The sequence below is a fragment of the Adelges cooleyi genome, unplaced genomic scaffold, assembly GCF_023614345.1.
Source record: "Adelges cooleyi isolate 19-005CV unplaced genomic scaffold, UGA_ACOO_1.1 ACOO_flye_CR_arks_rails_tigmint_CR_PRNA_2, whole genome shotgun sequence".
NCBI classification, from domain to species: Eukaryota; Metazoa; Arthropoda; class Insecta; order Hemiptera; family Adelgidae; genus Adelges; species Adelges cooleyi.
In genome coordinates, this window is record NW_026095860.1 from 9,799,505 (window position 1) to 9,824,983 (window position 25,479).

Consider the following 25,479-nt stretch of genomic DNA (forward strand, 5'->3'; position numbering starts at 1 on the left):
CTTTTCTGAATATATTTTAGTTCCTTCAATATAACTTTTTTTGGCTACATTTTGCTCAGTGAGAAGTAAATCATCAATAATTGAATCATAGTTCTTACAATCAGTATTCATTCTAACCTAATTATACAAAAAATTCACAACAATTACTATTATTGTAATTCAAGTAATAATTCATAATTAGGTATATAAATGAGCAACAAAAGAAAAAATTATTACTTACACATACAATGAACACACATACTTATCAGAATATTAACACAAGATTTAAAATTATTTAGAACCCATCGAATAATCTCATGAAATATAACTAATAAAATAAGTTACTTTTTATACAGCCGTTGAAACTTGGATAAAATTACACAAATTTTTCTTATTAGTATTTAGCACGGTCTTATAAGACCGTGGTATTTAGTTCATTTCTTATCAATAGACGAATGTTATCTTATCACCTTAATAAAAATCACATTTCCTATATCTATACCGTGGTAAAAGCACAGATTAGATGGTATAGGAAACTCTTTGATATAAATATTATCTGTCAACTATCATAATCATTAACTGAATAGATATTAATTAATAATTATTATAACAAACTTAGAAAAAGTGAAAACCTAATCGTATATAATTAATAATATAATTATAAAATAATCTTTAAAAGTCAACTAATCCGTTTCAAATATAATATTTTTCCTACTTAATGTTTATTTTATTATATTTTTAATAATGATTTGCTTAGTATAACTTATAGATTATTTATCGGCATTCGATTATTTATTTTTATTAGTAAAATTATAGTAATTTAAAATTTTTTAAAGAGTGTGTTATTCTGATTTTATCATTTAATTTTTGTAATCTGGCTTCACATATTTTGCGAACGTCAAAGGAAATTTTACCAAAAACTCATACTTCTAATATTTCTATAACACAGTCAACAGGAAGTGTTACTCTAAGGACAAACATTAATAATTTAATTTATAAGCTGCCAACATTTACCGAAGATGGTACAAATCAAACAAATTCAAGGGAACCATTTTACCTTAATTCAAAAGTGAAAAATAATTATGTGAAATATTCTCTCGTCAAAGCTCACATTTCGAATAATGTTTTAAGACTATCAATCAAGGTTGTTTGGAATATTTTAAAAAATAAAAGTGTCACTGATGAAAATGACGACTGGATCGGCCTGTATAAATCAAGTACGTGTACTGTGTAATTTTTATCTATACGCTCAAAATAAAAAAACTCGCACTCGCCTCACATATTGTACTTAAAAAAAAATAGTTGTTAATTTTTAATGGTTTTAAGTATTAATTGAACGATTTGATCTTAAATAAAAAAATTAAATTCTATAAAAGAGTTGTATAGATTTTTACTGTAACAGTATTAATGTCTACCTTGTATAAATACAATGTAAATATATATATATATATATATATATATATATATATATATATATATATATATATACATCTGAATGTACGTAAAAAATTTTACATTCACATATTTATTGTCAATGGCTTAGTACTAATGTTCAATTTCGTTATGTTGGCAAAAAAAATAGAAAACATTTTCTATAAAATAATGAAGGTCGCGTTTAGGTTGGTAGTCGTGCGTTCATTCATGTTTTCGTGGCCCATAGTAATTTTGGGTTATGTACCGGAAGTGAGAGTGGGGTCGGTAGGCGGGGGGTTTCCGTTTCATTCATCTATTCACTTCATTCATTGGCAAATGGTCATATATATCCGTTCTAAGGGCATGGCACTGCTTTTATGTATTATTTTCCTCTCGGTTTGTGTGAGCGTGTGTTTTAAAACCCTATTAAATCTTTTTCTGCGGAATTAGCAGTCGCCGTTCATTTCCGGTCAGTGTTTTTAGCAATTTTCTAAAGCAATTGGTCGTATCATTTATTGAAGCTCTTCGGTGATACTTATAAGGTACGTTTGATAATTATTGTACATTATAGGATTATTCCAATACGTGTATACACAAGACCTATGTGTTAAGCATAATTTTTTTTCTTTATGATTGCGCAAGAACATTTTATTTTTCATAATATCCTATGCTTAATTGGATTAGAGTTTGCTAGGTATATTTTTTGTATAGCGGATGTAACATTGATAATAACTTGTTATATTTATACTTATTATTATTATATGCAATAGTGTCTGGCAACCAAAAGGGTGGGGGTTGTAACTCTCCGAAATATGCCAGATGCATGTCCTTTTTTGAATATTTGAAAAATTCCTTTAACAAATGGTATATTTTTCTTCAAGGTAACCAGTCTCTGAAGACGAATCCCGGGTTGCGCCGCTTGCAAAATATGTATTTTATTGTACGTTGAACACACATTAACATTTGACATTTATAATAGATGCGTTTTGTTCTTATTAATCATGACAAAAAACAACTGATAACATTTTTACTAAAATATTAGAAACCAGAACTTTGGGTTTTTCTCGTCAAATTTCTTAATACAGGAAGCGAGTATTTATTAACTAGAAGGTATACATTTTCCATACCAATTGATTCTTAGTTTTATGATTTATTATACAATTTCGTAGTTGTATTCAGTTTTCTTAGATTCTCAATTGTTTTACGCATGAAACAATATCAATTAATAACGCTCAACCTTATTAATTTGTTGCATAAATGAAAACATATCATAACATTCTACTTTGATTTCGCTGTCGATTTCAATGTTTTCATTATCGTTAAGTTATATAATAAATTCATTCCATTTGAGTTTTTTTAATGTCTCTATTTTTTTTTTTTAATATAAAAATGCAGTATGACGCCAGTCTGTAGGTACACAGATAGATACTACTTATCACTCATTATATTTAAAATATTTCCTTTGATAAATGAAATATTTTTCACTGAAATCCTATTTGTACATAAATTACACATTTTAGTCCCAATCTCTCTATGTATAATTAAGACAATATAAAATTGCCATATACATGGTTAAATTATAAATTTTTTTATAATTTGATATGTATTGTTATAAAATAACTATTAGTCCTGTATACTTTTAAGTCCGAAGTGTAATTGTTTTTTTGAATAGATAGCTGGAGATAGATAATCTCAATAAATATGACCTATGATTTGATGGTATCTATTCATAATGATAGTATCTTCACATTGATGTAGTTTTGTTAGTATATTTTTATCAGCCTATAATAGTTATTTAAAATTGTTTTCATAGTTATACAAAAAGATAGTTAGCCATATTTATTTTAAACTAAATTCTTCCATTTTTCTCTACATATTAAAGCGTAGCAACTTTAAGAGTCAAGTTTTATTTTATTATTAATATTGTATAATAGTGTTCTTCATTCTTTTGATTCACTGGGCTGAGAGAGAAAAGATGGCCACTACAAATTAACCATTTTCAAATGAAAATTATGTTAAAATTATGGTAGGAGTTGTAGCGTAGGCTAGCATATATAAAGATACAGTTTAAATAATTTGATAATATCATATTTACCTATTTTATAATATCCACAAGTGTTGCTAGAGATTTTCCTATTTTGTTATTTGATAATATACACTATCAAAATTAAATTTGTTTTTTGTTGATGTAATTTTCATCAGTTAATTTAAAAATTGATGACAATGATATCTTAAAGAGGTAGCTCTAATTGAATTTAAACTGGATATCATTATACACTTAAAATAGCTGACGTTGAACAAAATATTTGTTTGAAATGAGTTAATGTAATATTATTTTTCATTACATTTTAATAACATATTACAAAATAAAATTGTGTATGGTTATTTTCCCGTTATTTTTTCCTTAATTCGTCATATTCATGTGTCATTATGTGTTAATCTAGATGAGAATAATGTTATGACCTGTGTCGTCAATGGAGCTTCTAATGGAGTGTCCAAAGGGAGTACGATGTGGCTAGTTGATTTCCCTCACTGCCCATCCATGAATGAAGGTATGTATATACATTTTTTAATTTATATAAAATGCTGTAAACAATTTTGAATTAATAACTGAAATACATTTGTAAATTTTAGTTGATTGCTTAATTTTATCATATATATATATATATATATACATATATACATTTTCATTTTAATTAAATACTTTGTTTTTAAATACACAAGAAATTAAGATTGGTCGTAAATGTTATATTTGAAGAACATGTAATTGAAAAAGACTAAACAAATTTTAGGAAACGACATAGCTTGTACCAAGATTTTAGGTCCTTAATTTTTATGTATATTTTATTCGATACAGAAATATTTGAATATTATTTTATTGCGTATTTAAAATAAACAAGTAATAAGCTTAGTAATCGGACCTTTTAATAGACAGTCGAGGGATTTTCTGTTTTTAGTCCAATATTGTTCAACTTAAGTTTCTTTAAATTGTTTTTCAATTATATTTCTTCCAAATATAATACTCATAGTTTACTCTGTATTCATTTATAATATAAGTAAAAAAAAATTGCGTTTATTAATGTTCTTATATTATAGTTTAATATTTCCTAGAATAATAAAATAAAGGAAAATAACAACAGTATTTCATTTTATAGGATATGGAAAATTCTTTTGCTTCCGTTACTGTAGCGGCTTGTCTTGTCTGGCTGAGTCACAGCCAGTCGATCTTGACTCTGTGTACAAATTAGCAGCCAACAGTAACGAGGATGCAAAACAGCTGAAAGTTTGTGACGATTGTACTGAGTCAACCGATAATTCAGAAAAATTGCCACAGTGTGAAGCCAAAGTTCTTGAAACAAAAGCAGATGTACACGTGCAATATGTTGATTCAAAAACTCCAGTCGCAGAAAACAACGATTACTTAAAAATATGGTTGGATACTCCTGTTCCAGATTCTCCACCACCACCTCCTCTTCCGCCACGTACCTACAAACATAAACCTTTGGAAAGAACTTGGGCCGTTCCGACGACCACCAATATCTCGTTGGATACCTTACGTCAGTTAAAACCTAAAGATTTAATAAACAGTCCCGATTTCACTAGCGTTTCCCCTGTTATTGAGTGGCAAACTCATAGACCTCTAACGAGGGCTTCAAGTAGAGCAGGCGATCATGTTAATATGAAATGTTCTGTTCAAAAAACTCTTTCAAATGACACTAGGGAACATTCGAGATTTATGATGTTAACCGATGAAAACAGGAGGCCAAAAAGAACGGAAAGCAGGAAAGATACAACGCTCCCGCCAGGTAACATACATTTATTGTATATTCTATATTCATGAAATACATGTAGAATGTCACAATTGGTTATTTAGATTGGGAAGCTAGAATGGACAGTCACGGTAGAATATTCTATATTGATCATCTAAATCGGACGACAACTTGGCATAGACCTTCGAAACAAAATTGTGATATGCATTACTACCAACAGAGACAGCAGCTGGACAGAAGGTAATTTCTTAAAATGTTGTAAATATAATGATAAACGTACAAAGAATGATGAGTTGGTGTTTTTTAGTATACGAATGATTATATATTAATTGTGTTGGCTATTGAAATAACGTTAGATATTATATTAAAAATTGATTTTAAAATTTAATTTTCTTATAGATACCAAAGTATACGGAGAACTATATCCCAAGAATCTGAACCCATGACTTTATCAAGAGCCGATTCCTTACGTTTAGATACATTAAAAACGAAATTTAGAGATCACGGGAATATAGCTTTACAATTTATTACTAAAATTGAATTCTCGACTTTGTTACAACAAAATCAGGTCAGTATTAGGAAAACTTAAATTTTTTATTTAAAATTAAAACTTATTAGTTTAAAGCTAAATTACTTTTTTTTTATTAAATTTTTTTAAGAGGGCTTTAGCGCTGTATAATAGCTCGTCAACCCTAAAATATATAGTACCTAAAATACGTAATCACCCTTCGTTGTTTCAACGGTATCAAAGTCATAGTGATTTGGTGAATTTGCTGAATTTGTTTGCTAATACTAGAGTTCCGCTTCCAAGAGGCTGGGCTTCTAAAACAGATGCAGCTGGAAAGGTAAGAAAATAACATATATTTTAAATTGTCCATCGATTATTGCTGTTCAAACAAATAAAAACCGTTTTTTTTTTTCTTAATAGGTATTTTTTATAAATCAAGCTACAAAGATAACGACGTTCATTGATCCACGATTGCCGCTAAATGACTTCTCTGTACTGATGCCTTCTACGTCTCAGGAACCACCAATACCTCCGCCTCGTCCGACAGTTACACACATTGATAACATGCTAAACGACTCGATTGATATACCCACAGCATATAATGAAAAAGTTGTCGCTTTTATCCGTCAACCGAATATATTGGAAATATTAGCCGAGCGGTATCCACAATTTTCTTTGGATAAAAACCTAAAAGATAAAATTAATCAAATTAGGATCGATGGTACTCCAGCTTTGGATACGTTTGGAAACGAACTAGAACTCACAATTTTATTGAGGTAAGAGATCATATTGATGCATTTGTTGTATTAAACTGTATTATAATTTTTTTTTATTGTAATTTTAGTCTTTTTGAGAATGAAATAATGAGTTATGTACCAGTTCGAGTAAGAGATATTAGGATATCGCCTCAACAATCACCCATTATGAACAGAGCAAATAGAACTGTTCCTCCGTTCAAAAGAGATTTCGAAGCCAAACTTAGGAACTTTTACAAGAAATTGGAAACCAAAGGATACGGACAAGGACCGGGAAAACTTAAGTAAGAAGATTAAAAATAGTTAACATTAATTAAAATAGAAAAGGTTGCATGTATAGCATTTTTGGTAACTCTGTGTTGCACCAAACACTATAAATAAAATGGTTTACCATGCATTTTTTAGAGGTTCATTTGTTTTTTATTAATAACATGGGTTGCATTAAAAGTAATTCATAATAATATGAGAAATCACAATACTAATCATTAGTTGTTAATTTACTGGATATGTTTTGTAGAATCGATGTACGGCGAGATCATCTTTTGCAAGATGCCTATAACAAAATAATGAGCATGCCCAAAAAGGATTTGCAAAAATGTAAATTATCTGCACAGTTTGATAACGAAGAAGGACTCGATTATGGCGGACCGTCCAGAGAGTTCTTTTTCCTAATATCCAGAGAGTTGTTCAACCCTTATTACGGCCTATTTGAATATTCGGCTAACGATACTTATACTGTTCAAATATCGCCAATGTCGGCGGCGTTTGTCAACAACAAAGAAGACTGGTTTAGGTTTAGTGGGCGAGTTTTAGGTTTAGCATTAGTACATCAGTACTTATTAGATGCCTTTTTCACTCGACCATTTTACAAGACTCTTTTAAAATTGTAAGAATACCACATCCATTTTTATAAAATAGCGTTATTTATTTGTATAAAATATGCTTCTAGACCAATGAGTTTAAGCGATTTGGAGTCAGTCGATCGAGAGTTTCACCAATCGTTGTGTTGGATACAAGAGAGAGACATATCGGGGGAAATGTTAGACCTGACATTTTCGGTTACTGAAGAAGTATTTGGACAAACTGTAGAGAAAGAATTAAAACCTGGTGGTCAACGAATTTTTGTTACGGAGAAAAATAAAAAAGTAATTTATTAGTGATAGGATTTTATATTAAAATGTTATGGTTATAATATAATATTCAATTTTTGTATTTTTACAGGAGTACATTGACAAAATAGTTAAATGGCGATTGGAACGTGGTGTTACCGAACAAACTGAAGCTCTAGTCCAAGGATTTTATGATGTTGTCGAACCTCGATTAGTGTCGGTCTTCGATGCACAAGAGTTAGAACTAGTCATTGCGGGAACTGTTGAAATTGATTTAACCGACTGGAGAAATAATACTGAGTATAGATCAGGTAATTAGTGAATGCATATGGTTTTTTATAATTTGATCAACTTTTTACATTTAAATAGTGTCTTGTAAATACATATTTAATAAAGATTAGCCTGTTGAAACAAAAATTACTGGCCAATTATAACTTTTTAGCACTTAAAAGAAATAAGTTGGAGGGGAAGTATGGCTGTGTAGTGGTTGCAGAGAATAATAGCATTAACCCCTGGGCATTTACATAAAAAAAAAATGTATTTAAATAAAAATGTAAATAAATATTAAAATTTATTAAAAAAAAAAAAATTAAGTAATTAACTGAATTGTAGTTTTATAAGCAAACATTATCCAATTGTCGTTTTCAAGTACACATTTTTTTAACACACAAATAATAACAAATTATAGATAAATATATTTTCAATTTCAACTCTGCATAATTTTATTTAAATAGTAAAATTAAATAATTTTTCATTTAGAATGTCAGTTAGTAAGTAAATGTATATAAATAAAATATTTTTTGGAACAAAGAACAAAAACTTATTTAAAATAACTACATATGTATATATATATACTGATTGTTCTCCGAGAATATGGCTGACTGATTTTGCGGCGGCATATGCTGCCCGTGTAATTTTTTATCAGTGTCTATTCTGATTGTAGTATTCTGTGCTTCTGCCTTCAATTGCTATTAACTCCAAAAGTATTCGTAAGAGTTTAAAATGCTTAAATTGCCCTTAGAACTTAAAAAGTTGATTTAACTGATTTAACTTAAAAATGTAACACACGAAACAGAATTCAGAAAAAAATATATAAAAAATGTGGCTAAGTGTAATAAGTTATAAATTGTAGATTTCTTGCGTTTCTATGTTATCTGCCTTAGTTCATTTTATAATTTAATTATATTATTTATATTTTATTTTAGGTTATCACGATGGACATACAATTATTCGATGGTTTTGGTCTTCTATTGAACAATTTACCAACGAACAAAGATTGAGGCTTCTTCAGTTTGTTACTGGTACGTCCAGTATACCCTATGAAGGATTTTCAGCACTTCGTGGATCTACTGGACCTAGAAAATTTTGCATCGAGAAATGGGGAAAAACTAATAGCTTACCAAGGTATGTATAATTATATACTAAGTGTAGTTTTCTGCTTAATATTTCAAAATTATTTGAGTACTCTCCGATTGGTTGGTTTGGTATGTTAAAATTTAAAACACATTTTTAATTTTTTATTATTAGGGCACATACATGTTTCAATCGTCTCGATCTACCACCTTACACCACTCAAGATATACTTAGTGAAAAACTCTTGTTGGCAATAGATGAGAGCAACACATTTGGAATGGAGTAATCCTAGATTTTTAATTATATTTTATAGCCATGTTTTGTCTAAAAAAAAACGTAGTAATTACGATTTATAGACCACAACTAATTATTATTGAACATTTTTATGAATTTTTTTTTTGTTGTTTTATATTTAAAAACCTTAGGGAGAAAAAATTATTATATTATTGTACATTTAATATTTAAACAAAAATTATTTATTATTTATTACGCAACACAATTTTTTTTTTTTTATTGAATTGTAAACCATATCTTAAAAACGTTTGTAAGTATAGTCTGATATACTGACAGGATATGGTTATAATACTCCCAAATTTATTTATTTATTTTCTTGTTATTCTGTTTAAGATCGACTAATTATCTTACTTCTTGATATATATATATATATATATATATATATATATATATAAAAATAAACCTCAATATTTTTTATTTATAATTTATTTTTACTTACGAATACATATATAAATAACAATTTAAGAGAATTGATGTTATAATGAACAATAGCGACTCGTAGAATCCAAGGAGTAACATCTACAGACACAGTCCGCCACCGGACATTCTAAATGATTCCTAAAAATATTTGTTAGTTATTAATAAAAAAAATATATATAATTATGTCAAGAACTAATGGAGGGAGTGGTTTTATAAAAGCACTATGTGCTGGTGTCGCAAAACATGTTTCATAAAAAAATATCTAACCATAATAACCATAATAGTTGTTAATTAACTAGTGGATTTTTTTTTGGACCTAGGTAGATCTATTTAAAAAAAAAAATTATCCAATAACACCATATGTTCCCGACTCTGTAATTTAACCGCCGATAGTGGTATAGACATGAAACCTGCACAGTTGAAATTCTAATTAAGTGTACTATAACCATATTTTAAGAAAATATATATATTTTTTTTTATCAACCTTGGAAATTTTTTTTAAAATTTTTCAAAAACTTTTTGGGGACAAAAAGTTAAAAATTAAAAACAAATATTTTTTTTATATAAAATTTAAGTTATGTTCTTATGATCGATATCATCTTTGAACCAATTAAGTTTTTTTTTGCTATTAATTTACGGCTTCAAACATGTGTATTTCGCTGAAAACTACCTAATTTAATGACCCACAACACCAATGTGACTGAACGAAAATTATGCAATACTTACTTATAAGTGAATAAAACATCTGGAAAAAGTTTGGTAATTAGTACGTAGTTTTCAGCAATATACCCATGTTTGAAGCCGTAAATAATAGCAAAAAAAAAACTTGGTAATTGGTTCAAAGATGATATGGGTCATAAGAACATAACTTAAATTTTATATAAAAAAAATATTTGTTTTTAATTTTTAACTCTGACCCTAAGTTTTTGAAAAATTAAAAAATTAAAAAAATTTCCAAGGTTAAAAAAAAAAAATATTTTCTTTAAGTATGGTTAAAGTACACTTAATTAGAATTTTAACTGAGCAGGTCTCATGTCTATACCACTATTAGCGGTTAAATTACAGTCGGGAACATGAGGTGTTTTATATATTTTTTTTAAAAATGGACCTACTTAGGTCCAAAAAAATTTTTTTTGTTAAGGACCTATAAAGAATGCCGTATTTCCCAGTAAACACTATAAGCTAGTGCTTTTTTATTGTCTAAAGGCTTCGCCCTAGTCGCTTCAACCAATCTTCTCTTTTATCTGCTAGTCTTTTCATTTCTTCATAACTTGCTAGAGCTAATAGCTTCTTCATATTCCCCAGATTTGTTTCTTTGGGTTAATGATTAGTACTTTTTATATTACTAGAAGAGCGTAAAGATAAATCTATACTTGATACAAACAACGCTGCTGCCCATTGTTTGGTCGCCTTTTACGACTAGCATGGACTACCGCAGGTGTATTCTAACCCCCACCCGCAGGGAGACTATAAAGAATGTATGATAAAAATTTCAAACATTTTTAAGTATAGTTGCACACGCATTAGGTGATTTCACGCGCAATGACCCATTATAATAAATTATAATTCGAGGCTGGGACTAAAATCTGGATTTCCTAGTTAAACTTTTTTGTTTATTTTTCATCAGGGTTAAATTAAAAATAGTCTATAGAATCTTACTCATTAACGTAAAGTCAAAAATACATTGTAATAACAAAATTCAAGTACCTGAACCAGTCGGTTATGTGATTTGAATGACCACCGTGATTACACGTGGGACACCATGAAAACCAATATGAAAAATTATTAACACTTTGTCCGTTCACCATGTACGCACTATTTGTTGGCAATTGTTTGCTGGAGGTTTTTCTGGTTGGAATTTTGGCGCTGGCTGTGCCTAAATGTGCTAAACACAATGCACATCGTGGCAAAGGACTTTGACAATTGGGACAAGCTGTAAACTGAGAGTTCATATAAGTTAATATAAAGTTTATTTAAAAATTTGAAATGGGCAGTTTCAGAAACATTTTTTATTTCTAAACTAAATTTTGTGAGCTGGTTCTGTAAAAAAAATAAAATAAAAGTACTTTCAAGCTGTTGGATCCATTTTCAATGCCTTGGTCTTTCATTCTTTGTACTTTTATTTCTTTTTCTGAGTCTTTCTCCCTCTCCTCAGCCGTCGGACAAATATTTTTACCACAGTAATTACATGATAAAAACACATTTTGTGGAGGAGGTTTTACAGCTTTTAAAGCGATATCAAACTTTGCTCGAATATGCCACATACGCCATTGATCCAATATTTCCCTATAACTAAATACACGAGTATGTCTTAGCCATTTGATGACCCAAAAATTGTTGAAAAACTTTACCTGTTTATCCAGTTCATCATGGCTGGGTGTTCATGTACGATTTCGCTAGGAATCGTTTTCAGTACTAAAATACTTGCAGTCTGTATATCTCCGGTATTATCCAAATAACGTTGTAGTAAAGGAACTAGTTCTGGAGACGATCCTAATGAGTTTTTATTTTGTTAAAAATCAATACAATTTTTTTATTTTATTAATTAATGCATACCTATTAAAAATATAGCAGACAAATTGCCTTGATCCAAGAGTTTGTCTGTAATTAAGTTTATGTATTCTATTAATTTTTGATCTGACAGAAAAATACAAGCAAATGCAATTCTATCCTCTAATGGAATTCCGACTTCGTTCTAAAAAAAAACACATTTATTTATTTAAGTATTGTTGTCATTTTTCTTGTTATAAGCCTTATTTTTATTACTAATTATTACCAAAACTGTATCGTGTGAATCTGAATCAGACGTTAAAAATGCAAAAGCTGCTCTTAAATAAGGATCTGTTAATTTTTCTCTGGTTTTGGAGCACAATTCTCGCCACATACTGTACTTATCCGGACTATAGCCTATAATAACCATTGTAACAAAATTTTTTACTGTAACTATTTGTGTAACAAAACTTTTCCAATACTATATTTCTATTAAGAATAATTTGATACATTTGACTAGTCAGACTGGTACCAAAAAGGCTTATTAAGCAAACTATTATCATTCATACTTGAAAAAAAAAATGCATAATTTGATAAGCAGTGAAAACACCGTAATAGAAGAGTAGGCATTATAAGGGAAACTAATAATAATAGGGGAATTGTGTAGATTTTATACAATCTTTTACAATCCATTAAGTGTATTCTTGTACATTCCTACATTCCTTTAACTATAAGTGTAACAGTTTTCAAGAAGATATATATTATATTTGTTACAAAAAATTGCCCCATGTCCTTTTATTATAATATACTATAAGAGCTCATTAAAAAATACCTGATAACGCCATTGCAATCATACTCAGATGAGGTTGTTGACTGGCACCTTTATTTAATGTTTCGATTGCGTCACGCATTCTTAAGTTAAATATTGCTATTGAAGCAGCTCTCGTATACGAATTCTCGTTTTCTAATTTCCTAAGTACAGCAGATATATGTGAACCATTAGTACGATCAAAACCCCAATCACACAAATACAGCGCATGATCTCTTGCTAAACTCCTGGAAAATTGCATTTCATTTTGATGAAATAAAAGTTAAACATATATAAATATTAAATAAAAAAGATAGGTTTAATTCTTAGTTGTTTATTTATTATTAATGCAATCAAAGTATGAACAGAAAGTTGTAATTCCTTGCAAATCTTATTCAGAAATTGTTTGCAAGTCTTTAAAAAACCAAGAATAAGACTTGCAAGGAATTACAACTTTCTATTCGTACTTTGATTGCATTGATAATGTAAAAATAAAAACAGCTAAGAATTAGACCTATCTTTTTTATATATAATATGGTATAAATATAATTTAAATGTAAATAAGCCAATACATTCAAAACAAGCCTACACAAAGTTTTCCTACCTGTATTTTTTTGAGACCACCCTATATTAATTATTTTATTTTATCTCACCGTAAATATGATTTTAAAACTATGATAAATTTACCTATAAGTTTTCACTGTTCCTTGTATGTCGACCCACTGAACATGTTTAAGTTCCGATTTGAGTGTTGTTGCTGTAGAATCTACACCTAAAACAGTTCTATTTGCATGTATCATGTTAAACAATGTATCACTATTTTATGTATTATTTATAAAAAAAACCTACTTTATACCCGGAAATGGTACATCTGGTGTTGTCGGCACAAGGCCAGCTTTTGTAACTCTTCTATTTAAATCCAACCAAGACCAAACATTTTTTATCACAGGATCGTCCACAAGCTTAGCATTTTCAGCAAAATCCTATACATTTTTTAAAATTTTTAACTAATAGCTCAACAATGAACAAGAGTTGCTACAATTTCAAGGGTTATTATTTTTCAATTACAATTTAATACTAATTATTGTTATTTTTTATTAATAATTTACGTTTATAACAGTGGGATTACTAAAGATGGATTTAAGTATGTGCAATTTTTTTTTACATTTTCTTAGGCTCTGAAGCTCCTTTTTATATTAACAAAGAAAATTGTTTTAACAATGTTAAACTTGGTAGCTGAGTTTTTGTAGAGGCTTGGAGGGGTCATTTTTGGGGGTGGGGAGGTCTAAACAGAATAAACATTTCTAAATGTCACATTTCACAACAGATTTATATACTTCAATTGTTAAGATTGTATAGTTTGATAACAAAAAGATCTAATATTAAATTACGTTAGAATATCATTAAGGAAAATAAATGTTTCAATAAATAACACGGCATTACTTTGATTCCATACTGAGAAAATGCACGCATTTTAATTGCGATCGCAACATCTTCAAACGATGAGTAAACCAAATCTTTGTCACTTATAAATTTAAGATTATTTTGCCCGTAAGTCCATACAATATTTGACGTAGTAGACCAATTCAATGTCATCCTCTCAAATACCCAGTAATCATTTAAAATACCTAAAAAATGTATACAAAAATAAATTATAATAACATGAATTACCTACGAAGACAAATTTATAGAACAACACCTGTTTGAGAAATAGCTAACAGCCGGTTTTCGTGAACGGGATGCCATGAAAAAGATGCTAAGTGTATATTGCCTTGTCCAGGATGTACAGTTCTCTCCAGAGCCGAAGGTTCAGCTTCTTCCATACTTTGCTGCATGTCGTGCAAACTTATAGCCATAGTATCTTTTTGTAATGACCCTAATAAATTATGCCTAACAAAAAGACAAACAAAAAGTATAAATATTTTTAATACTTGCGTACATACAATAGGTTTTCAACCTGGATTACACAATGTTTTTTAAACATAATTTAGAAAATATTTTGCATATTTTCAACAATACTAAGTCATTTACCTAGTTGGGCACCACTGTACCTTAATGATACTCTTGCTTTGTGTCAATGTAACAACGGGTTTTTCTAAATGCCTCGAATCCCACAAAACAATACTGTTGTCATTGTATGAAACGATATGATTATTATTATACACTGCTATATCGATACCGTATACTGCTCTCGTTTGTACCGTATTTGTAGATCTAGATGCATCTAAGAATAAATTTATTAATTTATTCAATTATCAGATTAGGTTAATTTGGTTAAAATCTATTTTTATTTTATTTTAGTAGTCTTTTTTGATTACCTCTTATGTCTACACATCGAATTTGCTTGTTATTACAACTAACAGCTAATACATGAGGTGAAGTATTGAACCATGCTAACGAATGAGCCGTTTCTCCCATTCCATACTCAAAGAATGGTCTTGCTGCTGACAGATCAGCGTTAATCAACGGACTCTTTTCCACGTCCCAGATTTGAACACATTGATCAGAACGATGTTTATCCAAACCGCAAGCCAGCAAATTATAATTTACTGGATTCCAAGATATGCTGTTACACTGTCGAGCAAAACGGGAACCTATAATTAAGATTTATTTTGTTATTACAAATATGTTTATAATATAAATAGGGACATATAAATATATTTTACTTGGTCCTAATTCAAGCCCAGCTAGTGTGTTATTAATATTAGCTAATCCAAATGTACAAAATGTTACTTTTCCATTTGCATGCCCAATCGCAAGCATAATTTCCGAATCAGGTTTCGGATATATATCAACACATTTAACATATCTGTGATTTGTACTAGTAGCTAATAAGTTTGCTACGGTACTTGACGATAATGTTATACCTTTAAAAGAACATCGAGGACAACTTGGTTAAAATATTTTGTTTGTTATATAACTACTAGGATTTACCTTTAGGAACATCATTGTTTTTGGGACTTTCCGAAATAGTTGAACTTACTTCATACATACGTACATCAGGTCCCCAAGTAATAAACTTATTTTCATGTATGGGTGACCATTGTATTTCTAATTTTGAAATTTCCCCACTGCACATGAAAATTAAAATTTACATGTTCAAAGTTCATCTGTAGGTAATGCTAATATTATAAGTTTATAAAGTGTGTGGCCCTTTCAGAACTATAGACATATCTATACGTGGGTCGTCCTGTAAGGTTTAAAATTGTATAGATTTACCGAGAAACAAACATGTTGATGTGTAGAATATTAGTTGTTCATACTTAAAAAATTTCGCAAGTGTATGTTCATGAATTTGGTAAAAAAAATGTTTGTTGTTTTACAATAAAAACAATTTATTTAATATATAACACTGCAAATATAAAAATCGCAGCTACTATTTCACGATCATTGTCCAATGTTAATCATTTATTATAAAATATAAATTAAAAATTTAAGCAGATCAGGGACGTCACCAGGGCATTTTCAAAATATCGGCAACTGTTATCACGGTCCTTATTATTGACACAAGCTTTCACATGGAGTGCAATTTATTAGGAAACAGCTGATTAGTTTGAGACGCAAATCATACACCTTGAGAGCAGAGAGTACCCAATAATTAGTATTATTATATTATACAACTTGTATACTTTACGGCATATATATTTATAATATATATGTTCATGCTTTACATCTCTTACATCGCTTTATATGTCGCCTATTTTTAGTTAAAAAAAGGTTATTAATTAATAAAGTTATTAATGTTTTATTTAGTTATGTTTATGTGCAAAATATTTGGAACTCGGGAGGTCGACATTAAGAGTTAAGACGTATTTTAGGTTAGAGTTGTAACTTCTACAAAAAAAAATAGATAACCAATTATAGTAATTAGTAATACGAATAAAGTTCCACATGGATTTGTATTTGTTTATAGAGCTATTAGTTAATTAATAAATAAATAAATGAATATGTATTTATTCAGGTTGGATGCTTATGGTTGGATCACGATTAAAGATAATAATAATCTTTAATCGTGAGTTGGACCCAAGTTTAGAGTCCGAAGTCGTAGTATTATTGTTACAATAATAATTACACCATTGAACAGATTATTGAATGATCAAATATCAATGGATCTGGATTGTGTACACTTGGATCACAAAATACAAGTTACTACGCATAACCGAATTTTAGAAAACAAATTAAGCTGCCCGTCAAGCGTCAACACAATATGTTAACTGTTGAATGTTGACAGGTTTAACCTAAACGCCGTAAACGGTGGAAGGAGCTGCAAACTCAATGATGCGCAGGCGCGGTTTTATCAGTTTTTGAAAGATCATTAGCATCGCTAGCTTCAGATACCTTGGTTATGTGATGTAAGGTTATCAACTCGTTATGAACCCCTCCAAAAAAAAAGTGATTTATAATTTATAAAACCGTTCATTTTTTTCTAATATTAAATTATGTTTTAATATCCGGGGTTTCGATCCGTTGTAAATTTATTTAAGAAGGCTTATTGTTTTTTTTTCAATATTCAACTTGGGAATTTAACCAATATTTTCCAACCGCAACCTTGGCCGATTCCTGTAAATATGTTACCGCGGTTATGGTGTATTATAAATTAATACATGTACCGTAAATGGCTGTCGTCAGTCGCCACTCACCTCGACCCCTTTTCTTTTCTACCCGTTATTTGCAAATTGCATGTAGCAATTCGTTTTTCGTCTAGTCATTTTTTCCATCGCGTTGTGTTTAATTCGACATATTCTCACGAAAAATTATTCTCAACACACTTTGGTAAGATAATATTTGTCTAGGAAATAATTATTATAACTACAAAACAACGCGACGTATTTCGTTTTTAGTTTCACTTCATAGTAATAATTTTACTAAAGCCCATGGAGGGAGGAGTCTCGTAATGTATGTAGGCAAAAATATTGTAGGCTTCGTGATAAGAGATTTTATCCATTTCTCAATTTCCACTACTGTGCTATTAAATATTTAAATAGAAATATGTGAAATAATCGTCATTCATTATAACATTTGATGTTTTTTTAATATTAATATTTCGTGCCTTATGGTTAAATTTGTGAAAGTCTCCACAATATTGAACGTCTACTGCACCTCTTCCTCAGGTTATAATTTACCTGTCTTTAAAAAACTATAAATTTGGTAAAATAACAATATTATTTCTAATAATATATGTATATATGTATTAAGAGTTACTAATTAGTTTTTGGGTTTTTAAAGGCGAATTACTCTTATTTCCTTTTACCAATAAATCTTCATGATAACTTGAAATATACTATTTTATGGATATTACCATTGAGTATAAATTGTACAATTTATAGGTACTCAATGATATTACCGTGAAATACTAACTATCAAATAATTATTGAACAAATTGTATGTTTAAATTCGATAGAGATGTTTTTTAAATGGTATTATTTCTGTAATGCACTAATTGTTTTTTCATTTTCGACCTGTAACTGTTACTGATGAGTAACTGATAGGTTAGGTTATGTGACAATATGTTCAATAGTTAAAAATTTAAAAGTTCATTTATAATTTTTTTTTTAATAATTCAATTTAAAAATGTAATGGTTTTATTATTTTTAACATTTATACTCAGGTACTGTTTTTATATTGCAAGTACATTATATCTCTTATAACTAAAGAAAATTATCTGCAGCACAAATAGATATTGTAAATAATATTTAAATCTCGAAACTCAATTTATAAATATATATGATAAAAAAAAAAAGAAAAAGAGAATTAAGGAGTGTAGTGCAGTTACATTGGTCGTTTTTTGGAATTATTATATTTAAAAATGGTAAAATAGCTTTCAATGAAAAACTTACAAAACCAACATAGGAAGAAGTTAGCATAGTGATTGAATAATAATACAATACCTTTATCTGAATTAAAAAACTTATTTCATCAATTCTAAACTTATAATTTTGTTGTTGTTCAATGTTATATTATATAGTACAATCGATTATAAATTACTATAGTTTGCTGACTGAGACTTTTTAGTTCTGGTTGCCAACACTGGACAAGTGACAGTAATATCGCTTACAGTGAAAATGATCTAGCGCCTGTCCCGTCTTGGCAACCAGAACTTACATTTATCACATTGAGCAATCTATAATAATTTATAATCAATGGTAGTACAACAATTATAAAACGTTTTTTTAAATTTTAACTTGGAGGTAATAACCATTTAAAACAACATAAGTATTAAATCATTAAATTTAATACTATTGAATGGCATATTTATTCTGTATTTTTTTTTAATTTATATAATTGTTGTGCATTAATAATATCTAATAAAGGCTAATAAGTAAAAAAATATATTTTAATAAAAAGGTTTCATTCAATGTATTTTTAATTATGATAAAAAGTCATACAACATGAATATTAATTGATCTTAGGAACCAGAATTCATCATGGACAGTTTATCGTTGGACTCGAGTAATGATTTTTTGATTGAAGAAGAATTTGGCTTGGAAATTAACACTTGCGGAATTTGCAAGTAAGTTCATTTCTTTATTTACGGTAATTTAATATTTTTTATTGCTAGGAAATTTAGGAAGAAAATTACGTAAAATAAAAACAAATCATATTGTATATTAATAAACAACATTTATTTAACAGTAAAATTTAACACTAAGTAAAAAAAAGAAAAATTAGGTAAACGACAACTCCATAGTAAATTTTGTTTCTTCTTACCACAAATAATTTGGTAACATTATTTTTGTGAGCCAAAAGTCAATTTTATAATAAATTTTGAAAAAAAGTTTTTGTATTTGAAATTTAAAAGTTTTGGTCATTTCTATAACTGTTATCACATGCGGAGGTAGACTTAAAATCTTAATATAACGGTTTGGGTACCAATGCAATTTGCCATAGCGCGGTGACCAGGAATAACAACTAAGGGAAGCCTACCAATTTAAAGCCATTAGCTCAATCTGGACTTGTTAACTGAGACACACATTATAGATTAGACTTTAAATTAATTTAGGTTTACTTATTTATTGGTTAGGATCTGGTACAGGCCGAGCTTGACCTTGAACATTGGAGACTATAATTGTGTTGAGCTGTACCAGGCCGAATTCAGGGCAACCCATTTCCATTTTTAAATCACATTTGTGATTTAAACCTAACCTTAGGTAGGGTTCATTGTCTGTCTATAAAAATGTATTGCGATAGTTACCCTTATATTGTAATAAACAATATAATGAAAATATTTTCATCGCCTGTTGACTGTTGATTCACTCACACATAGCAGCCTGGAAATTGACTACGATCAAAGTGTAATTGACCCCTTGTTTTAGGTTTTCCCTTAATAAAAAAAAAGATCTAATTAGATTTTTAAAATGTTTTATGTATTTTATAGTTTTATTCTAGATTAACCTTCGGTCTAACTTTCAGAACTAAATCCCTAAAAATTTGCTTGGAATTATAAAATAAATGAGAAAAATTTTATCCCTTCTAGGGGAAAGGGTTTATGATATTTTTTTTTTGGTTTTTCTATGTTGAAAGAATATTATAGAATATAATTTGTGTAGAGTAAAGCATTTAACAATTTGCTTTTTATTGTTAATTTACAGAAACCAGTTGATGTGTCCAAGAATTCTGAATTGTTTACATGTATTTTGCGAGAAATGTATATTGCAGCTTGTAAATGTCAATTCTATGTTTAGTGTTCTCAATATTATTTGTCCTGTATGCAGTCAACCTACTACTGTAAGTAGTTGTAAAATTACATTTTTTTATTCCCGAAAGTTACTTTGTTTTTATCTTCTCATATTTAGACTCAGTTAAATAGAGGTACTCTGACATTGCCACAAGATTATGTAACAAGAGATATACTGGAAATAGAAATGCTGAAAAATCATAAACTCATTTGCAAATCATGTAGAGACAACAAAGAAGCAACACATAAATGCATTACCTGCTGCAACTTTTTGTGTTCTAGCTGTGAAAGTATGCATAAGGTAAATTTGTTTTCCGTCTAATATAATTATTATTATTTAATTTTTTTAAATCAACCAAAAAAATGTTAACAGATGCTTGTCACTCCGGGCCAATATCATTACATGGTATCCATTGAAGATATGATCCAAAGTGCACAAGATAAAACAGCTATTCATAAAATGGTGTTGTGTGAAAAACATAACAATGAACAAATGCTTTATTATTGCAACATATGTAATGTAAGTATGTTCACCGATAAAATTTATCCTTAAAATCCTCTTGCTGTGCCTTAATTGTGTGTGTAATTTCCTACTTATGTTAACTTATTGTTGAAGGCTGCGCAAGGAAAATATTTTTGGGTTGTTTTTTTTTTTTTTTTTAAGTTACAAATTCCGCAATTATGTTTATTTGTAAATCCGAAATATGGTTTACAAATCCAAAAAAATAGATGTATTTTGGTTCTGGTTCCAAAATCATGTTATAATATTTAGTTTTACGATTTTCATTGTAATTTGTTATGTTATATACATACAGGAATTAGCATGTACCAAATGCCTTAACATACCCACACCCAGAACATGCCAGCATAGTTATGACAGTCTTTCGAACGCTTACAAAAAGTATGGAACTGAACTGGAGTATTTAGTGCGCGAAAGCAAAAACGTAATGAAAAATGTGTCTACATTACCAGCTACGTTAGAAAAGGCACTGGATAACTTACAAACGTCTCATGATCACGTAAAATCTAACGTTGAGGAAACTTTTCAGGTGAATCTAATTATTAATTTATATATAATATGAACAAGGAGAAGAATGAGTGGCCGAGTGTGTGGCACTAGTTTGACACTCGGTCATGAGCTCTGTTTGTTGGACGAGAAGTCATTTAGTATAAAACCTGTCATCTCTCTCTCTGACGACGGACTTGCTATCCATACTTATTATTCATCAAGAAACCATCTCATGGTGGCCCTTCGAGGTCTCTTTAAGCAGCTACATGATATAATAAAAATATTTAAATATATATTTTTGAAATATTATTTCAGAGTTTCAAAGCTATACTGGAAACGTGTAAAAATGATGTCCTAGCACAACTTAAATCTGCTCAAAAACAACAAGAGTTAAAGATAATGGATAAATTTGAAGAGTAAACAAATTATATTATTTTCAGTATCTATTTTAATAATGTTATTTATTTATTGTTTGTTATTTAGAGTGAAAAAAATTACTGATAATATCAGTGGAGTGCAACAATTTGCTACTCGTCTATTGGAAAATGGAAGTGAATCTGAAATCATGGCTCTGAAGAAATTGATATTTACTCAAATGCTTCAGCTATTTAGCCAAATACCTGATGTAGATATTGATGCTAAAATTTTGTTCTCGCCAGATGTCGGCGGTTTTGAAAATAAATGCCGGGTAAGTATAATTATAGCTGTTATAAAATACAAAAATTTCCATCAAATTATTAAGAACATATATACTAACAAAGTATTATTATTATTATTATTTTTTAGACATTTTTTGGACAGATCGAAACCGAACAAAACATCAATGCCGCTGTCGGACCTATTTCTCCACCGACTCCTAGAACTAATTTTTTAACAGACCGTACATTTCCGCCACCAGTGTTGGCACCTATGGCGGAATCGCAGATATTTGATTTAAATTTAGCTCGATTATGCTCCCTCAATTCTGAAGACAATTCTATATTACCGGCACTGCCATCACCAGATTCGCTGGGCGATTTGTTGAACACTCAAAATAATTTTGATAATAATTTCGCTCTCAATAATCTACAAGCTCTCGCTAAACTCGATAATATGAGCATCAACAACAACAATAGTATGGATTTATTCTATCATTTTGTGTAGTCCTAAGAACTTGAAATAATTAACTTCGTTTAAAATGATGTTCCAGACATGCTTCAAAGTTTGATGAGTCCGTTGGCGTTGAATCAACCTGGTCTCGATCCGTTTTCCATGGGCAGTACATCTTCCATGAGTTCTCCCACTACTACTTTGTCTCCTGGTAATATATTGACTATAGCAACCTTGCTAAGGCTTGTCTAGAGTTAAATAATGATAATATCATTTAAGTCTATGTCGCAATCGACGTTTTATAATATTTTATTGGTATTTTGTTTTTGTCCAGATATTTACGGAGTGGCTACAAATTCTAGTTGGTACAGTAAAGAAAAAAAGGCACCACCCTCTAGACCAAAGCGCCATTCCAGTAGACCCAGCATGGATATTGTAGCGAAATTTGGTCAAATGGGTAGCGGATTAGGTCAGTTTCATTCGCCTCACGGTTTCTGTCTGAGTCCTACAGAAGACATTGTTGTGGCCGACACTCACAACCATCGTATTCAAGTGAGATATTAAACGTGCATGAATAACTATTAAACATAAAGTTATCTAATTAATTTGTGTGTGTAGGTATTTGAAAAAGATGGTACATACAAGACTGAATTCGGTAGGGAGGGTAAAGAAGACGGATACTTGTTTTATCCGAGAAAAGTGGTGTTTTTAAATCACAATCAAATAGTCGTATGCGATCGCGGTTCAGACAGATCTAGAGTACAGATATTTGAATACCCGACTGGCAAGTTTATAAAAAAAATTCAAGTCCAATTCATAGAGATTGTCGCTGGAGTCGCCGTGACTGCTACCGGCCATCTTGCTTTAGTCGATAGTGTACACCCCACGGTGTTTGTCTTGAACGTAAATGAAGACAACGGCATAATGAAGTGGTTTGATTGTGCTTCTTATATGGAAGAACCTTCGGACATAATTGTTAGAGGTAAAAAATAAAAATAATAATTTTTAGAAAAGTTTTATTTGATATAAAATGCTGTATGATTGATACATTTTTTTTTATTTAGATGAAGATTATTACGTCTGCGATTTTAAAGGTCACTCTATTGTCGTGTTTAACGACGAGGGTGTATGCTTGCGTCGAATTGGCGGTGAATATATCACTAGTTTTCCAAATGGTATAGATATATCCGAGAATGGAGAAATATTAGTTGGTGATTCTCATGGAAATCGTTTCCACGTGGCCGTCTTTGCTCATGACGGAACTCATATAACGGACTTGGAATGTCCCTACATAAAGGTATGTCATCATGTATAGTATTTGAAAAAAATATAAGGTTTAAAACATTTTTATTTAAATCTTTATGTATAAATTTCTTCTGTCTGTGTGTAAATATGCTAACTCCTAAACGGCTGGACAGATATTTATGAAATTTTGTGTGCGCGATTAAGTTGATTCGAGAAAGGTTTAGATTCAGAATTTGATCCGATAGAACATTAGAATGATTAATTATGATTATCAATAGTTATCAACACATCTCTATGGTTTTTCATACCACAAGGATACAGTGATCCGATCAGCTGATTGTGTGTCTATTCTAATACACGGGCAACGCCGGGTCGAGACAGCTTGTATAATTATAAATTCTAACTTTTAATATAAAAGCTATATTCTAGTAAATAATAGCAGAATAGTAATTTTTTTTTTTAAATTAAAATGTAAAACATTTTATCATATGAGAGCTGACCTTTATCTCGAATAATTTTAAAGTTTATGTATAATTGAAAATTGTATTTAAAATAACTTGTTTAATTAAAAATGTTTTATCAAGATTTCAACCCAACTTTATATTTACACAAACTGTGTAATATTTATTGTTATAGTGACAATTGTTGTGTTTGTTTAAAAAAAAAAAACAAATTGTTAATCAATAATTACTAACAAATAATTCTGTTCTGTTTTAGGTATCCCGTTGTTGCGGTTTAAAAATTACAACCGGAGGCCATATTGTTACGTTGGCTAAAAACAATCATCATGTTCTCGTATTGAATGCTACTGTCTGATTCGAATACAAAGCTAATCTATATTATCTTTTTTCCCCAAAAACGTATTTTGTTAACTTAATTTTTTCTTCAATTTTATTTTATAGTTAATTAATTTTTGAGACTGCTCGAAGTGCATTTTTTTTTTGTTTTTCTAGATTTAACAAATTTATTTTATTTTTTAAGTATACTGACATTTTACTGACTTTTTTTTATTTTCCTTTTTTTTTATTATTATATTACTATTATTAATTATTATTATCATAATTATAATATTAATTTATTTCCTCAATAAGAAAAAGAGTAATTTTAGTTCCTATTTATTAAAAAAAAAAGTATAATAATATATTAATTTACGAGTTGTTTTCATTTAATTTAAAAGTCTCGTATTTATTAATTAAAAATGTCTTGTAATCTTTTTTTTTTTGTCTTTTCATAAACCAATTTTTGTTTATGTTATATTGGACGTTTACCTCGTTTTAAACAATCTAGTGAACATTTTAGTCAAATTAGTCTAGGTCGAGAAAATGCTATGTGTATAATATACATATAAATTATATTTATATATGCATAAGTCATAATGTACTGCTACAGGGAATATATATATATATATTATATAATCAGTGCACATTTTGTTTTATGGGTATATATATATATATATATATATATATATCAATGGTGTTCACATACGCAATTGCAATATTAGATATTATTTCGTTATATTGATTATTATTCAGTTCTAAAATATTGTTATGTATTTAATTTTA

At 29.2% G+C, this 25,479-nt stretch overlaps 3 protein-coding genes across 10 annotated transcripts; 2 read left to right on the plus strand and 1 right to left on the minus strand.

The window, feature by feature from the left end:
* The first annotated feature begins 760 nt into the window (after positions 1-760).
* Positions 761-9,282, plus strand: LOC126833205 (E3 ubiquitin-protein ligase HECW2-like). 2 transcript variants are annotated; one of them, XM_050564380.1, is made up of 13 exons: positions 761-1,196; positions 3,837-3,944; positions 4,548-5,198; positions 5,267-5,402; positions 5,562-5,730; positions 5,822-6,007; positions 6,091-6,446; positions 6,515-6,709; positions 6,943-7,311; positions 7,375-7,570; positions 7,647-7,845; positions 8,740-8,938; positions 9,062-9,282. In XM_050564380.1, exons 2-13 carry the CDS (start codon positions 3,851-3,853, stop codon positions 9,171-9,173), a joined length of 2,862 nt encoding a protein of 953 aa, XP_050420337.1. In that variant the 5' UTR covers positions 761-1,196; positions 3,837-3,850; the 3' UTR covers positions 9,174-9,282. The 2 variants fall into 2 exon arrangements, with proteins under 2 accessions (XP_050420337.1, XP_050420336.1); XM_050564379.1 differs by lacking the exon at positions 761-1,196 and adding an exon at positions 1,700-1,934.
* On the minus strand, positions 6,004-17,753 carry LOC126833206 (GATOR complex protein MIOS). 5 transcript variants are annotated; one of them, XM_050564385.1, is made up of 17 exons: positions 17,540-17,753; positions 15,834-15,970; positions 15,566-15,766; positions 15,218-15,493; positions 14,931-15,123; positions 14,599-14,789; positions 14,343-14,527; positions 13,749-13,882; positions 13,587-13,682; positions 12,924-13,147; positions 12,378-12,508; positions 12,158-12,296; positions 11,953-12,094; positions 11,668-11,893; positions 11,309-11,541; positions 9,621-9,739; positions 6,004-6,357 (listed from the first exon to the last, which is right to left on the minus strand). In XM_050564385.1, the coding sequence occupies exons 2-16, from the start codon at positions 15,889-15,891 to the stop codon at positions 9,658-9,660; spliced, it is 2,511 nt and encodes an 836-aa protein (XP_050420342.1). In that variant the 5' UTR covers positions 15,892-15,970; positions 17,540-17,753; the 3' UTR covers positions 6,004-6,357; positions 9,621-9,657. The 5 variants fall into 5 exon arrangements, with proteins under 5 accessions (XP_050420342.1, XP_050420341.1, XP_050420340.1 ...); XM_050564384.1 differs by lacking the exon at positions 17,540-17,753 and adding an exon at positions 16,972-17,111; XM_050564383.1 differs by lacking the exon at positions 17,540-17,753 and adding an exon at positions 16,163-16,896 and having other exon boundaries at positions 15,834-16,089.
* LOC126833207 (B-box type zinc finger protein ncl-1-like) lies at positions 17,509-24,932 on the plus strand. 3 transcript variants are annotated; one of them, XM_050564387.1, is made up of 14 exons: positions 17,509-17,672; positions 19,310-19,410; positions 20,489-20,624; positions 20,693-20,875; positions 20,948-21,094; positions 21,390-21,623; positions 21,899-21,999; positions 22,067-22,271; positions 22,370-22,697; positions 22,773-22,883; positions 23,007-23,224; positions 23,291-23,654; positions 23,737-23,969; positions 24,635-24,931. In XM_050564387.1, exons 2-14 carry the CDS (start codon positions 19,325-19,327, stop codon positions 24,731-24,733), a joined length of 2,445 nt encoding a protein of 814 aa, XP_050420344.1. In that variant the 5' UTR covers positions 17,509-17,672; positions 19,310-19,324; the 3' UTR covers positions 24,734-24,931. The 3 variants fall into 3 exon arrangements, with proteins under 3 accessions (XP_050420344.1, XP_050420345.1, XP_050420346.1); XM_050564388.1 differs by lacking the exon at positions 17,509-17,672 and adding an exon at positions 17,848-18,047 and having other exon boundaries at positions 24,635-24,932; XM_050564389.1 differs by lacking the exon at positions 17,509-17,672 and adding an exon at positions 17,848-18,010 and having other exon boundaries at positions 24,635-24,932.
* The last annotated feature ends 547 nt before the right edge of the window (positions 24,933-25,479 follow it).